The sequence below is a fragment of the Salmo trutta genome, chromosome 22 (genome assembly GCF_901001165.1).
Source record: "Salmo trutta chromosome 22, fSalTru1.1, whole genome shotgun sequence".
Taxonomy (NCBI): domain Eukaryota; kingdom Metazoa; phylum Chordata; class Actinopteri; order Salmoniformes; family Salmonidae; genus Salmo; species Salmo trutta.
The window spans coordinates 13,860,142-13,877,396 of NC_042978.1; the positions used below are offsets into that span (position 1 = coordinate 13,860,142).

At 41.2% G+C, this 17,255-nt stretch overlaps 1 protein-coding gene across 1 annotated transcript; it reads left to right on the plus strand.

The window, feature by feature from the left end:
• The first annotated feature begins 2,238 nt into the window (after positions 1 to 2,238).
• On the plus strand, positions 2,239 to 15,314 carry LOC115158143 (tumor necrosis factor alpha-induced protein 8-like protein 1). Its single transcript, XM_029706729.1, has 3 exons — positions 2,239 to 2,575; positions 14,293 to 14,572; positions 15,013 to 15,314. Exons 2-3 carry the CDS (start codon positions 14,301 to 14,303, stop codon positions 15,299 to 15,301), a joined length of 561 nt encoding a protein of 186 aa, XP_029562589.1. The 5' UTR covers positions 2,239 to 2,575; positions 14,293 to 14,300; the 3' UTR covers positions 15,302 to 15,314.
• Positions 15,315 to 17,255: the final 1,941 nt, after the last annotated feature.

Genomic DNA, 17,255 nt, shown 5'->3' on the forward strand with positions numbered 1-17,255 from the left:
TACCTGTATAAAAGACACCTGGGAGCCAGAAATCTTTCTGATTGAGAGGGGGTCAAATACTTATTTCCCTCATTAAAATGCAAATCATTTTTATAAAATTTTTGACATGAGTTTTTCTGGATTTTTTTGTTGTTATTCTGTCTCTCACTGTTCAAATAAACCTACCATTAAAATTATAGACTGATCATTTCTTTGTCAGTGGGCAAACGTACAAAATCAGCAGGGGATCAAATACTTTTTTCCCTCACTGTACATATTACCTCATTAACATCGACACCGGTGCCCCTGCACATTGACTCTTTACTGGTACCCCCTGTGTATACAGTAGCCTCGCAATTGTTATTTACGGCTGCTCTTCAATTATTTGTTACTTTTATCTCTGACAAATAAAATTTGATTTGAAGGATAGTTTAGTTGCTAATGGAAGCCTGCACTACCGCGGCTGGCCTTCAATTTGAGTAATACCGCGTTCAGAACAACTGGAATCTCAGGAAAAAATGAGTTCCGACTGGGGAAAATTGATTTGAACGGTCATCCAACTCGGAATTCCAACTAGGGAACTCTTGCCTCTTTATAGAGCTCCGACTTTCCGACCTGAAGATCACTGATGTCATGATTTGACCTCGTATTTTTTTGAGTTCCCAATTGTTTTGAAAACGGCATTACTCAATGAGAGGGGCATCACTGAGCTAGCCTGCAACGTCACTTAACCAACTTTATTTGGCTTCAATGCGCGATTTATGGTGCGTTGAAGACAACTGGGAACTCTGAAAATACGAGGTCAAATCATGACATTAGTGATCTTCAGGTCGGAAAGTCGGAGCTCTAGAAAGAGGCCTGCAGAGTTCCCGAGTAGGAAATCTGTGGCAAGAGCATTGGAATGAATGGTGTCTCGTGATCTATGGATTTGTCCATTCATATATACATTGGTTGATTCTGATACTTTCCAAGTGGGAACTTCATTTTTCCACAATGAGTTTCCAAGTCGGAAATTTCTAAGTTTCCGAGTTCCGAGGGGTCTGGAACACGGCATTGCTGAGGCGCATGGGAAATGCAGTTGAAATGATGTCTTTTTACCAAATTTGATTACATTAGTTTATTTATGTAAATTACGTATCTTAAAATGACATAGCTCATGCTAATGTGTGTCCATTGGTTTCTGTATACACTAAAACATTTTTTTTTGTCTTTTGCCAAGTAATCACAGAGAACATGTATGTAATCAAGTTTAGAGAGGGACGGAACCTACACTGTTACATTTCTATGTAGGATACATTACAATTTAAGAAACATGAATAGAGTGTGTATCTCAATGGTTATAGTGCGGCTCAAAGATGAGCTTACAGTATATCAGTTTGCTACAGTATATCATTGGTTAGAAAGTGGCAATATCCAAACACTCCACTAAATGGCGCTCCTGAACAAGCTTCTCATCGAATTAATTCAACCCAATGCACCACGCGGATGCAGGAATCTGTGATAAGGATGACAATAAGCATAACAATCAATAATATTATGGATGACTGGATTGCAGAGTAGCCTGTGAACTAACTATATGAATGTGGTGATATTCTATAAATAAGATTACGATTATGCATGTAACCTACAATATCTGTTTGAAATAGCCCTATTTACTATGGTTTGAATGTTTATGAGTTATTTATATTCGTTTTTATCAGGTCCATAACAGAAAAAAAGAGCTTGTTGATTGTTTAAAACATGCTCTTCACAATGAACAACATAACCTCCGGAATTCCTGCTAAACCCATCACTTCATAGACCTGGGGAAAAACTGTGCTGTCCTTTCCATAAAACATCTGCTGTTAAACACCTAATGTCTGGATTTACAATCTCTCTCTCTCTCTCTGTGTGTGTGTTCTACATAAATCCGTTTGTGATTAATAAAGTTACCCAACTCAGCTACTGAGGTAATATTTTCCTTTAATAAGGTCAAATATTCATCTTCATGAGTTATGATTAAATAATTGTGTAGTCCACTGGACTTTTTGTTTATAACATTAACCAACTCCCCATAGTTCCTGCTCATTGTTCCCTTAATGCAAATTTATTTGGAAAATCTCAACCTTGGATTTCGGAGATAGATGAGGATAATTACTGGAAACCGAATGGGGAGGGAGGGGGAGGGGAGGGGGGATGGGAGGGGGGCAAGGAATGTTGACCCTATAAATGGCTTTTCCCACAGTATGATTGGTTTGGTCAATCTTACTAGGCTCTTCCATTGGTCCATAATACCATCAATCTTGAACTTTCGAAGTCCTTCATGTTTGAAACTTTTTGTTAGTAGGAGTCGGGTTACAACAGGGAGAGAAGAAAACACTCAATTATTTACACAATAGTACCTAATACAACATACATTTACATTAAGTCGACTGAGAAGAGCCTTTTTCTCGAGGAAAGACGAAGGTCCGATTCATGGAGCTGTACATGGACTTGCTATGGATTGCCATGATGAAGACTCGAGATTTATCTTAGATTAAATTGTCAAATTGTAGCAGTGTAACTACTCCGCGGTGTCTTGACTCATGCCCCGCATCCGGTTTGATTTGAAGGAAAGGTAAATGAATGGTATTTTACTGAATGATAAAGATTTAAGTCTTTGAGAAACACATAGTATTGTTTGCTATCTAGTCCTTTGAAACTATATAATGGAGGGGTGGGGGAGGTGGAAGAATTGGGTCAAGGAAGGGGTGCCCAGCTAGCCCACAACCTGAATAGGGGTGTAATATCATTAGATTTTCAATAATTAGTATACGATATTGTAGAATATATAGATTTAGAATTCGATTTTTATTTCCTTTATGTTTGATTAATATTAATATACAGTATGAGTTTTGAATGACAGCTTTACAATATGAAATTAACTTTTTTTTTTTTTATCTATAAAACAAATCCCGATGAATGGTGTAACTAACTTAGTGTTTGTCATATTTCTTTCTTGAATTTTCAAACTCCCCTATCACATAGTAGGCCTATATAAACATAATTCAACTCCCATAGTTTTGAGGTAAACTATGCTGAATTGACATGCTCCAAATGTTCTTTCCTGCACAAGCCATTCATTCTCTTTGAAGTATGTGTATGAATACCCTCTCTGTGTATTTTCTGGCAGGTAGTACAATTTATCATACAGCACTAACTATGTTCATCTCACTAGTAAAAGGAGAATATGAACGTTTGCATAAATTGCGGCCTTGAATGAGTTGCCTTTTGCAGCTTTAACCAGAAATAATTTATTGTTGCTACCCCACTGTGTATGTACTGTATGTACGTTGCTACCCTTGCTGGCTATGGCTGACAACCAAGTAGGTCAGTTACTGCTACAGTTTGGTTGCTCAGCTAACTGACAACTGAGGTCTACTTTGGTCAGGAAGCCAGCTTAATTTCCTTAACATGAATTGATGTTGAACCTGTTTGTCATGATTTCTGCCACTCAAGCGCTGCTGGAAATGTGTGATTATTCCTGTGGCGATGGAAGTTAACTCATTGACAAAAGCAGCACAGAGATGTTTCACCTGTTTACAAGCCTGCAAAGTTCAGTTGGCCAGGCAGCTTCAGCTGTTACATAGGAAACTTAAAACAGTCTGTCCACATCCCCTTGGAAGGGCAGTGAATCCTCCCTATCCTACCTAGAAAGTAGACCATATAAGACAGACTAGAGACAAATGACATAGATTTTGGACATTGTTTCTCGTTATTTTTTATTTATCTTTATTTGTCAGGGTGCAAAGGGCTGCGCACAATTGGCCCAGCGTCGTCCGGGTTTGGCCGGGGTAGGCCGTCATTGTAAATGAGAATTTGTTCTTAACTGACTTGCCTGGTTATATAAAATTGTAATTAAAACATGCCATTGCACCAGATTTAGCTAGAGAGCTAATTTTCATCTGTAGTCCCTGGGCAAAAAACAATCAACATCATTACAATGTTATAATAGAACACACTTAAAATATCTATATATAAAAAAAATCCAAATATACAATAATGTCCCTTGGTCCTACAGATTCTAACATATTAAGAGTGTGTGTGTGTGTGTGTGAGCGCGACAGGCGAGTTGTTCATTTATAAGTTATCTACCTTTATGAGGCTATTGTCTTACCCAGGTTTTGGCTTGTATTTACTTTCAACCTTTACGGACTTATGACATGGATATCACTGCTGCATCACACCTGCACATTTCATTTCCTAGTTGCCCACCTTATTCATTCACATTCTTCATATATTATTGTCCACCATTTGTCCCTGATGTTGTTTGAGTTTGGCCCCTCAGCCCTGTTCCTGGTTCACCTGTGGCATCACGGCAAACTTCTTACCCTGGTCTATTTTTTAAATTGGTTGTATCAATTATTAATCTGTGATACATTTTATGAAGCCACGTTCATTATTAAACAGCAGCAGGCTCTTTTAGATCTGAGAAGACTGTAAAAAAGGATGGTTTGTGAGTGAAGGCACTGTCTCCCTATTAGGCACTGTCTCCCTATTAGGCACTGTGCACAACCCTTGATACAGTGTGGGAGGATGAGAGAGCGATGGCACACTCGCAAAGCTATTTCACTGTACTTGTGCATGTGACATTAAAATTTGAAACATACCGTGGTACATACTGTGCTCGCTCACACACACACCAAATAGACCCACTCAAACACTACAGTGAGGGAATAACATATTTGATCCCCTGCTGATTTTTTACGTTTGCCCACTGACAAAGAAATGATCAGTCTATCATTTTAATGGTAGGTTTATTTGAACAGTGAGAGACAGAATAACAACAAAAAAATCCAGAAAAACGCATGTCAAAAATGTTATAAATTGATTTGCATTTTAATGAGGGAAATAAGTATTTGACCCCTCTGCAAAACATGACTTAGTACTTGGTGGCAAAACCCTTGTTGGCAGTCACAGAGGTCAGATGTTTCTTGTAGTTGGCCACCAGGTTTGCTCACATCTCAGGAGGGATTTTGTCCCACTCCTCTTTGCAGATCTTCTGCAAGTCATTAAGGTTTCGAGGCTGACGTTTGGCAACTCGAACTTTCAGCTCCCTCCACAGATTTTCTATGTGATTAAGGTCTGGAGACTGGCTAGGCCACTCCAGGACCTTAATGTGCTTCTTCTTGGGCCACTCCTTTGTTGCCTTGGCCGTGTGTTTTGGGTCATTGTCATGCTGGAATACCCATCCACGACCCATTTTCAATGCACTGGCTGAGTGAAGGAGGTTCTCACCCAAGATTTGAAGGTACATGGCCCCGTCCATCGTCCCTTTGATGCGGTGAAGTTGTCCTGTCCCCTTAGCAGAAAAACACCCCCAAAGCATAATGTTTTCACCTCCATGTTTGACGGTGGGGATGGTGTTCTTAGGGTCATAGGCAGCATTCCTCCTCCTCCAAACACGGCGAGTTGAGTTGATGCCAAAGAGCTCCATTTTGGTCTCATCTGACCACAACACTTTCACCCAGTTGTCCTCTGAATCATTCAGATGTTCATTGGCAAACTTCAGACGGGTATGTATATGTGCTTTCTTGAGCAGGGGGACCTTGCGGGCGCTGCAGCATTGCAGTCCTTCACGGCGTAGTGTGTTACCAATTATTTTCTTGGTGACTATGGTCCCAGCTGCCTTGAGATCATTGACAAGATCCTCCCGTGTAGTTCTGGGCTGATTCCTCACCGTTCTCATGACCATTGCAACTCCACGAGGTGAGATCTTGCATGGAGCCCCAGGCCGAGGGAGTGTTTCTTCCATTTGTGAATAGTCGCAGCAACTGTTGTCACCTTCTCACCAAGCTGCTTGGCGATGGTCTTGTAGCCCTTTCCAGACTTGTGTAGGTCTACAATCTTGTCCCTGACATCCTTGGAGAGCTCTTTGGTCTTGGCCATGGTGGAGAGTTTGGAATCTGATTGATTGATTGCTTCTGTGGACAGGTGTCTTTTATACAGGGAACAAGCTGAAATTAGGAGCACTCTCTTTAAGAGTGTGCTCCTAATCTCAGCTCGTTACCTGTATAAAAGACACCTGGGAGCCAGAAATCTTTCTGATTGAGAGGGGGTCAAATACTTATTTCCCTCGTTAAAATGCAAATCAATTTATAACATTTTTGACATGCGTTTTTCTGGATTTTTTTGCTGTTATTCTGTCTCTCACTGTTCAAATAAACCTACCATTAAAATTAGAGACTGATCATTTCTTTGTCAGTGGGCAAACGTACAAAATCAGCAGTGGATCAAATACTTTTTTCCCTCACTGTATATATACCTGCACAACCATGTATGCATGCACCACACACACACATACAGCCATACAAAACTGAGTTTCCAGCACTCATTAGCACCTCCACTTTTATGCAACAGCTCAAGAGGAGAGGACAGGGAAAAACTTGACGAAAGATGCATATGCAGGATGCATATGCAGCAGCCAGTAATCCTAATTCATTACCAGACAGTGGAAATGTTTCATGTGAATAGCTGATTGTGAGGTGATCAGTTCAGACTCAACATGTGAACTCTGGCTGAAATGAATCCTGGACCTGCGTGAGTAGCGGGTCCAAGATCCAGGACCAGAGTACCAGGTATTGTGACGCAGCAGCGCGAGTCGCGTGGAACGGTTTTCTCCGTTGTAAACAAGCTAGCTCGCTAACGTCATGTACAATGTGTGTTTTGCTAATAACGCTCCAGGAAACCCCACCAGGGTACTGAATTTCATATGTGAAAACCCCCTTAGTGTCGTCATACTCCATATTTTAGAGCACACTATTAGGAGTATCGCTAAATTCTGAAATACAATTTAGTAGATTAATTTGTTAATATGTCAAAAGTACCCTTTTTGATTTAGTTCATTTAAAAAAATTTTTTTTAACAATATACTCTACAAGTTCAGTGCATTCAAAGTCTTCAGACCCCTTCACTTTCTCCACATTTTGTTAAGTTACAGCCTCATTCTAAAATGGATTAAAGAATTTTTGCCCCTCATCAATCTACACACAATACCCATAATGACAATGCAAAAACAGGTTTTTAGGCATTTTTGCAAATGTATTATAAGTTAAAAAAAACATTACCTTATTTACATAAGTATTAAGACCCTTTTCTATGGGACTTGAAATTGAGCTCAGGTGCATCCTGTTTCCATTGATCATCCTTGAGATGTTTCTACAACTTGATTGGAGTCTGCCTGTGGTAATTTAACTGATTGGACACGATTTGGAAAGGTTGACAGTGCATGTCAGAGCAAAAACCAAGCAATGAAGTTAAAGGATTTGTCCATAGAGCTCTAAGACACGATTGTGTCGGCACAGATCTGGGGAAGAGTACCAAAAAATGTCTGCAGCATTGAAGGTCCCCAAGAACACAGTGGCCTCCATCATTCTTAAATGGAAGCAGTTTGGAACCAACAAGACTCTTCCTAGAGCTGGCCGCCCAGCCAAACTGAGCAATTGGGGGAGAAGGGCCTTGGTCAGGGAGGTGACCAAGAACCCGATGGTCACTCTGACAGAGCTCCAGAGTTTCTCTGTGGAGATGGGAGAACTTTCCAGAAGGACAACCATCTCTGCAGCACTCCACCAATCAGGCCTTTATGGTAGAGTGGCTAGATGGAAGCCACTCCTCAGTAAAAGGCACATGACAGCCCGCTTTGAGTTTGCCAACAGGCACCTAAAGATTCACCGACCATGAGAAACAACATTCTCTGGTGTGATGAAAGCAAGATTGAGCTCTTTGGCCTGAATGCCAAGCTTCACGTCTGGAGGAAACTAGGCACCGCTTATCACCTGGCCAATACCATCCCTACGGTGAAGCATGGTGGTGTCAGCATCCTACTGTGGGGATGTTCTTCAGTGGCAGGGACTGGGAGACTAGTCAGGATCCAGGGAAAGATGAATAGAGCAAAGTACAGAGATCTTTGATGAAAACCTTCTCCAGAGCGCTCAGACTGGGGCGAAGGTTCACCTTCCAACAGGACAACGACCATAAGCACACAGCCAAGACAACGCAGGAGTTGCCTCGGGACAAGTCTGTGAATGTCCTTGAGTGGCCCAGCCAGAGCATGGACTTGAACACGATCGAACATCTCTGGAGAGACCTGGAAATAACTGTGCTGCGACACTCCCCATCCAATCTGCAGAGAATATTGGGAGGAACTCCCCATATACAGGTGTGCCAAGCTTGTAGCGTCATACCCAAGAAGACTCAAGGCTGTAATCGCTGCCAAAGTTGCTTCAACAAGGTACCGAGGGTCTGAATACTTATGTAAATGTCATATTTCAGTTTTTTTAAATTTAGAATACATTTGCAAAAATTTCTAAACCTCTTTTTTCTTTGTCATTATGGGGTGTTGTGTGTAGATTGATGAGTGAAAAAATACAATTTAATACATTTTAGAATAAGGCTGTAACGAAAGGTGAAGGGGTCTGAATACTTTCCGAACGCACCTGTATATACAATTTCCAGTGTGTGCTCTCTGCTACTTTTACGATTTTTGATACATTTTATGAGCACCACCAACACAGTAAATGGGGAAAATGGATTCAAAGGGAACTCCCTCTGCTAGTTATTTGGAGGGCTTTGATTTGTGTAATCACCAATAATGTCAATTTGTATGTACAAAAATAGATAATTTCATCAAAAGTAGCAGAGAGCCTACCCTAGAAATTTGATGTGTTTGAAGAGTACATTGTTCCATAAAATGTCCAAAAAAATGAGCCCAATCACAAAGGGTACTTTTGAAATATTTCTAATATTTGTTGAATAAATTAATGCAAACATTTTTTTCTTCAGAATATAGCCATACTCTATATTTTAGAGCACACTATAAAGATACCAAGATGTTGTCTGTACGATTCACAGATCGTAGGGTCTTGCATGTAGACAGTGGAGTCCAAAAATTATGGTTTGCCAATCTTATACATTTTTATTTTTTTCGAAAAAGGCTCAGTGCCACTATCCTCGCATGGTGAGGTATGGAAAGGTATTGAAAACAAGGGTGTATCTTTTTGAGGAAGAAAAACATATTACTTGTTAAACATTTCTTTCTCTGAGCAATGTATTAGTTTTTTGTATCTTTTAGTTGTCACTGTAGTAGACTAAGCAGAGATGGTGTTGAAATGGTGCTGGAATAGTGGAGGCAGGTCCTGTTTTCTTTGTGACTTGCGGTAACGCTGGTTCTAAATCAATAGTTGTTTAGTGTTCGGAAACATTATCTTGCTTGACCATGCTGTAGGTCATGTAACTGTCTGTTACTGAACATGCAGTATGCTTTGTGGACTTCACTGGACAGAGGTTGATATCTGGTTTGTGATAAAACAAAGGTGTGGTTGAATTTATTCTGCCACTGTGTCTTATCGTCTCTGCCTTAGGTCTATATATCACGGTTGCAATGAATATAAATTAACAGGTTATAGAGAACGCAATTATTACAACACACAGGTTGCAATATGTCTTCCCCAGCGATTTTATTTATTTTTTTAAATTTTCTTTTACATTTATTTATGATTTTTAATTTTTTTTAAATTTAATTTATTTTAGATATTTTGTTTTTGTTCCCCACGCTCCGCTACTTTAGACAGGTAGACCAGTAAGTAGACAGACGTTCAGAGCTTGGGCCACATGCTTGGCCCTCCACAGACCCTCTCTGAGCCTCTCACCACACCCAGCATGGAGCCTGTGGAGAACACTTTTCACCTGCAGAAGGGTGAGTGTTTCTGGGCACGCTGGCCTGGCCGGATCCCTGGCTGCCAAAGAGGCCCAGGGTAGTGTTTCATTTCTATGAGTCATGTGTGCCTTTTAGCCGTACATGTTGACATGTTTGCCTGCCTGTTCTGCTTTGACTAAGGTCTTGGTTGTTGTTTTTAACTGGTTTAAGTGCTCTCTGGATAAACTGTAAATCCAGTTGATAAGCAAGCATCATTTTGTCTCTCATTCCAGAGTGCCTGTCCAGCTCCCACAAAACCAGTATTAATTACGCTGTTGTTGGTGGTGGTGTATATTTTGCCTGAACACACAGTAATGTTGTCGCTGTCACGTCTTGTTCTGTTTTGAATCCATTAAAGCATTGCCTGTATAAATAGTGCTGAGATGGGAGTCAAGCTTGGCCAAGCTTTCTCTGTCTGGGCCCAGTTCACACAGCAGCTTATATATGGCCATAACTCACACTGCACAGTTCCAAGGCAGGAATTCTTGATAGAAAATCGTTTCATCGTTCTAAACACTTGTCCCAAGAGGATCCTTTCATGAAAAAGAGAGACATCGAGAGAGAGAGAGGATCTCCCTGCATTTCTGATTGCCAGCTCCGGGAAGAATTTGTTGTGTCATTCTTTTGCTTTGAGTAAAACTTCAGATGGTCTTGAGTATCCATCACATCTGAAGTTAAGTGTTTGGAATGACCGCGGTGGAAGACAAATACAGGCTTTTTTCTTTTTTTTTAACTTCTTCATTAAGGTATTAGTCATCAGCCACTGACTACATGACAGTTCTTCTCTCTCTGATGGGAGAGACATTTAATGAGCCCCCTGAAAATCACTCTCCAGGCTCTGAAAGGTGTATTTAAAAAAATAAAAATAAAAAACAGAATGTTTTTTTCATCATTCCAGCAGAGAGAGACGTGAACTTTAGCTTTTCTTTGTGTGTCGTGCGATGTACTGTCGCTAACCTCAAAGCATCCCTGTTCAGATTGTCATTGACACATTGTGATTGAATGTGGCAGGCACTGATAGAGGGGCATAGTATCCCTCTCTCTGACAGTGTTGCAGGGAGAGCTTGTCGGGTTTGTAACATGGGTACTCCCTTGGAAGAAAAAGCCTCCCGCTGACACTCAAAGGAGACCGAATGTTATTCTTGAAAAGAGTGGAAATCACACAAGTCACATAGCAGGCACATTTCATTCTGCAGTCGGTCAGCTGCTATACAGTATTATAAACTGGGTGGTTTGAGCCCTGAATGCTGATTGGCTGACAGCCGTGGTATATCAGACCGTATACCAGGGGTATGCCAAAACATTTATTTTTACTGCTCTAATTACGTTGGTAACCAGTTTATAGTAGCAATAAGGTACCTCGGGGGTTTGTGTTATATGGCCAATATACCACGGCTAAGGGTTGTGTCCAGACACTCTGTGTTGTGTCGTGTGTAATAACAGCCCTTAGCCGTGCTATATTGGCCAAATACCACACCCCCTCAGGCCTTATTGCTTAAATAACACATTGCAAATATTGCTGTTTGTGAATATGAGCACTCAGGTTAGTATCCGATCACATTTTAGGATTTTAATAAATGTTGGACGTTTTCATCTTAGAGGGAGTAAAGATTGCTAGGATACTGGCATATATTAGAGGTGATACTAAAGTAGCATGGAATGTTTCTCTTTAACGGGCATAAATACTGACGTGTGGCATGCTAGAGATGGGTACAGATCTAGGCTCAGCTTACCTTCCATAACTTATAACCATAAAATGAGACCCTGACGTTAGAGCTGTATCTAGGTTTAACCTCATCCTACTTCATTAGGGGCTGAGGCAGGCTGAACCTGAACCTGTTGTTCCTGTTGTTGCGGCGCTGCTGATGTAATGTCTGGGGCCCGGGCTCATCTGGCCGGGGAAATGCACAAGATGTGAAAGCCTGTGGCCTCCTGACCCATTGTTTATGAGCTGCCACAGTGTGTTGAGGCTTCCTCTGAGTCATTGCCATTTGGTAGGTAACACAGACACAAACGCGCACACACACACAGAGCTCGGAGCTAGTCTCTTCACAAATACGCATACGTTATAGCAGGTAGCCTAGCGGAGGCAGCAGGTAGCCTAGTGGTTAAGAGCGTTGGGCCAGTAACCGAAAGGTTGCCGGTTCGAATCCCCGAGCTGGCAAGGTAGAAAAAAAACATGCTGTCCTGCCCACAACATCAACAACTGCTCCCCGGGCACCGATGACGTTGATTAAGGCGGCCCCCCCGCACCTCTCTGATTCAGAGGGGTTTGGTTAAATGCAGAAGACACATTTCGGTTGAATGCATTCAGTTGTTCCCTTTGCAATTCTCACACAAAAAACGATGTTGTGTTCTAAATGGGTATTCAGCCAGTAGTAAGAGATAGTCCTATCATTGGCTGCTTTGCAGAACTTCAAATCAAGCTGTATGTATATTGCACATTTCTGACATGGATGCAATGCACTTCACAGAATATATATATTTTTATAATAATTGTTTTACTACACAAGAAACATACAAGGATCAAAAACAAAAGAATAACAATAAAAACGGAGAATAAAAAAGCACCCTGAGGAAAAGCAAAGCTAAAAAGTTGTTATAGCATCTCTTTTAAATATGTCCAAAGTGTCGGCCCCCCTCAGATTCTCTGGCAGGCTATTCCAGAGGCCGAGGGCATAATAACTAAAGGCTGCCTCTCCATGCCTCTTGGTCCTAGGCTTTGGGATAGTTAAGGCCAGTGCCAGAGGACCTGAGAGACCTACTGGGTACATAACTTAAAAGCATGTCTGACATGTATTGGGGTGCACAGTCGTGGATTGATTTTAAAACGAATCGAAGAATCTTAAAATTCAGCCAGTGCAGAGCTTTTAAAACCGGTGTAATGTTTGCTCTCCATCAGGTCTTGGTCAGTACCCGTGCTGCAGCATTCTGTATGTTTTTCAGTTGACCAATAGCTTTCTTGGGTAGACCAGACAGGAGATAATTACAGTAGTCAAGCCTGCTTGTAATAAAAGCATGGATTAGTCTCTCTGTGTACTAGCCTGAGAGAGAAACGGCCACACCTTGGCAATGTTCCTCATGTGGTAAAAAGCTATTTTGGTCACATTCCTAATGTGTGATTCGAAATTGAGTTCAGAATCTAAAATGACACCTAGGTTTTTTTACCTGTGTTTTATCTTTATTGCCCATGAATTAAAATGTGCGGCCAGATTCTCTCTCTGTGCTTTGGCTCCAACAATAAGTACCACGGTCTTGTCTTGATTTAGCTGGAGGAAGTTGTGAGCCATCCAAGTATTTAAATCACTAATACGGTCAAATAATGTATCTGATTATGTCATTATTGTATCATGTCACTGGTATCTCTGTGATTAGCCTAGCTTTTGTAGGGACTGGTTTTTCATGTCCCATGACATCATAGTTATCGGAATGGATGCTAGTAGTGCAGAACCCATAGCAAGACTCTTCAATGCCTTCATCCAGATGAGAAAAGGAAATGATCACATGGGATCATTTGCATAAAACAGTTGTTCATTGTCTGTCTGCAGTATGTTTCCTCTTTTTTTTACATTATTTTGGATCATCTGCTGGGGCCAAAAATGCAAGAGGCAAAGATGTTTCCCATATCTTGTCATGAATGCATCCCAGATAAACATCTGTTATTTCCTCTAAGTATGTAATTCAAAATTAAGAAAATACACCTTCAGGTTTCAGTATGTTTCCATTAACTTGTCCAGTGATTTTTTTTATTTTTTTTTGTAGACATTTAAAAAGTTGGCATTGAAAATAGATGTGACAATTGCCTGCTACGGTACATTTCCTTTGAACTATCTTGTGTCAATGAAAAAAACAGCTGGACATAATGACGTCATACCTAAAAAAATAAAAAAAAAAACATACACCTTTTCTCTAAAAACCTACAGTGTAGAATAAAAATTAGGTGGTTGAAGTGTTTCCATTACCAATTTAGGCAAATTGCACGCAAAAATAAATTGTTGACAGCGTGTATGCCATCCCACCTATCTGTTTCATGTCTCAGGTAGCCCGCGAAAGCCAGCATGGATAGAATGCAATAATTGACTAATTTGCCATATTCTACTAATTATCATGTGCCAACGTATCGCCGCGGTCCGTGACATGGTCATACTTGCACTCCTGTAGATCTGAAATAATTGGATGGTGAAGCTTGCCAGCCAACCATAAAAGTAAGGCGAATCAATTCAGGCATTCTTGAAAGTCGGGACCATCCTTGTCCTGCAAAAAAGCATAATTGTTATAGTGGAAAAAACAGATTTAGGCATTTAGAATTAAATGTGGGAGTGGAGCTTTTCTAGTTATGTGATGACACCACGTGCGCCGCATACCTTCTTCAAAATGATTCGCCAATCATTATTTGACACAGTTTCCATCATTTGTCGCAATAAAGAATGTTTGACAAGACAAAACCACCACAATCGAACAGATAAAAATGTTGTCGATCTTTGGAAAATTTCTCCATTACACATGTCGCAAAGATTTGTTTTTTGCGACATTGCTTTTGCCGAATAAACCTGGGTCACCCAGTGAGTGTCCATCTGTATGACCTCTCTCTCTCTCTCCAGACGTCATCATGGACTCCTTCAGTACTAAGAGCCTGGCCCTTCAGGCCCAGAAGAAGCTGATGAGCAAGATGGCCACCAAGAGCGTGGCCAACCTGTTCATTGATGACACCAGCAGCGAGGTGCTGGACGAGCTCTACCGCGTCACCAAGGAGTACACACGCAACCGCAAGGAGGCCCAGAAGATCATCAAGAACCTCATCAAGATGGTGGTGAAGCTGGGCGTCCTCTACCGCAACAACCAGTTCAGTGGGGAGGAGCTGGTGCTGGTCGAGGGCTTCAGGTTGATTTATGATTGATGTATTTAATCATTATGGCTGTAGATAGCATTAAAGATGCACTCTCAAACTGTTGTATAATTTCAGCCAGTGATTTTGAAAGTGGTGCTCATGAGGCAAAAGGGGCCCTGTTTTTTTTTTTTGTGTACTAAGTCATCCAATTGTGTACTACTTCATCCAATTTTTACTATGTTACAAATTTGTTATGCTTAAGATCCTGGAGTGCATCTTTAATAGGAGTATAATAGTCTTTGATTAGGGTTACCAACCCTGGTTGTTGAGGGCTGTAATTTGCACAGGGTTTTATTCCAGCCCTAATGAAAGCAATCATTGTGTTGGGCTGAGAGAAAAAAAACTGTGGCCCTCTGAGAAATGGGATGTCCTTTGCCCTTTACTGTACCTAAGGATTCATGCATAACAACAATGGCCACCGTCTCCTTTCCAGGAAGAAGGTCCACACACTGGCCATGACAGCTGTCAGCTTCCACCAGATCGAGTTCACATTCGACCGGCGTGTGATGAGCGCCATCCTGAACGAGTGCCGTGAGCTGCTGCACCAGGCCATCAACCGCCACCTGACAGCCAAGAGCCACTCGCGGGTCAACCACGTGTTCAACCAATTCGCAGACTGTGACTTCCTGGCAGCTCTCTACGGCCCCTCTGAGGTGTACCGCAACCACCTGCAGAGGATTTGCGACGGTGTCAATAAGATGCTGGACGAGGGCAACCTTTAACCCCCCCCCCCCCCCCCCCACAGGACCTTTTGACCCCTTCCCTTTGACCTTTGAGGCCTTACCTGGTGGTGTGACATTCACCACATGGTTGCCTTCTTGGCTTTTTTATTTTATTTTATAGACAAACATTATGCATAGTGGACATTTGACATTTTGCCCCTCCGACATTACTGTACAACACTGAAGGATGTTCCAGGCTAGTTAGTCCAAAGTTTCTTCTACGCCTCTTTATATAAAGGAACATCATGGACATATTCAGTGAATTTATAATACAAGCTTTTGTCAATCATTTCCGGACATAGGACTTCACCAATGCCTTGGAACTGTCTTTTCTTCAATGGCTGTCCGTCTCCTGGAAGGTCTCCCAACCACAGCCTTAAGATCATATGTACGAGTAGTCAATTGAATGGGCTGAAATGTTTTTAGAGCGAAGAGGACAATGGTAGATGTTAACCTACTTCAGGACAACCATAAGGGACTCTGTTGTTAGACAGGAGTGCCACTTGAGGTTAAAACAGCACTAATTGTTTTGCAATAATTCACGTAACAGACCAATAATCCAGTTTCAGCATCACATTTACACTCCATATCCTAAATAAGTCTACACTTTGTTTGGATCAAAATACCTTTTTCCTGCTTTGGCCCTAATTACCTGTTTTTATTACAATCACACCAAAGAGCGTATAATTTGGGTCATGGGGGCTATAAACATGGAGGAAGTTGATTGTGCTGTGCAACCTAATTGTCACCGAGCTGCTGACTCATCAGCTCTTTAACTTCATCTGAGCTGTACCGAAACCCCTACCCAGCAAACACTTTGATTTCTGCGCAGCCGAGACCGACTCCATATACAGTCATGTTAATGACTGGAGGATATGGGAAAGGGAAGTAGGTTGCCTTTGTTGGTGAGGCCCAGGCTGTTTCGTCACGTAGCATAGTATTATGGATTAGAGCAGAGACTAAAACAATACCGGATTGTTCCTTCCATTATTCTATTAATTATTCCCTCACTCCAGGCCAATAATAGCCTACCTACAGCTAATCCATTCCAACACCCCAGCATCCATTTAATGGGATTGAGATCACATCTTTGCTTGGTGCACGTCCTATTTGGGAGTGAAGTTGTTTTTTAATGAACAATTTAGATTGTTGTTTAGTTTGTTATATAGTACTACCCTGCACATAATGGATGTTATTTTATTTTCTAGGACTATCTGTGTATTTTTGTATGGCTGAGCCTGTCTAGGAGACTGTTTTGCGCTGTGGCCTCATTTAGTATTCTCAGTGACAGCGTATACCTGTGAGGAGCTGCAGCAGAGAGTTGTAATGAGTGCTGTGTTCTCCAGGATCTGCTGTCTCTCTCTCTCTCTCTCTCTCTTCAATGTCACAGAAACCTCCCTGGTTTGTACTGTAGCAATTCTGCCAAAGAAAGGAAAGGGAGAGATAAGCAATCTCGGCAATCGCGAGAAGGACCTTTTCCAAAGGAACATTAGGGTAATCGGTATGCACTTGATGATTGTTTTCAAATTTAAATTGTTTTTTTTTTGTTATTCCCTCCGTTTTATTTCAAGACGTGGTCTCAATTTGACTTCATCCTCCTACATCTGGGGGATTTGTATTAACTGAACGCTCACAGGACTAGAAAATTGAAGTCCCAGTATACTTGAGATGGCTTAGTTCTTAAATGTCAAAGATGCTGTTCTTTCCAATCACAACAGTTCTCAGGTTTAAGTCTCAGAGCTTGTGCTCATGACACACTTACTAGTGTTGGACCCAATGTTGGAGGATTAAATACGGACCAATTTATCTGCTTCATACATTTGACATTAGCTCACAAAAGATACATTATTTTAAGTAATGTTGTATTTCTACCAATGGATAGTGAAATATTTTCTGTATTTGTTATACGCTGTTGTACATATGTTTGTTTTAGTGTGCCTTCTCGATACTAGAC

What these genes read in the sequence shown, in the direction of transcription:
- LOC115158143 (XM_029706729.1), top strand. Translation starts at nt 14,301, where the DNA reads ATGGACTCCTTCAGTACTAAGAGCCTGGCCCTTCAGGCCCAGAAGAAG. An exon ending in GTGCTGGTCGAGGGCTTCAG is followed by an intron (nt 14,573 to 15,012) that starts GTTGATTTATGA and finishes TCTCCTTTCCAG; the next exon opens with GAAGAAGGTCCACACACTGG.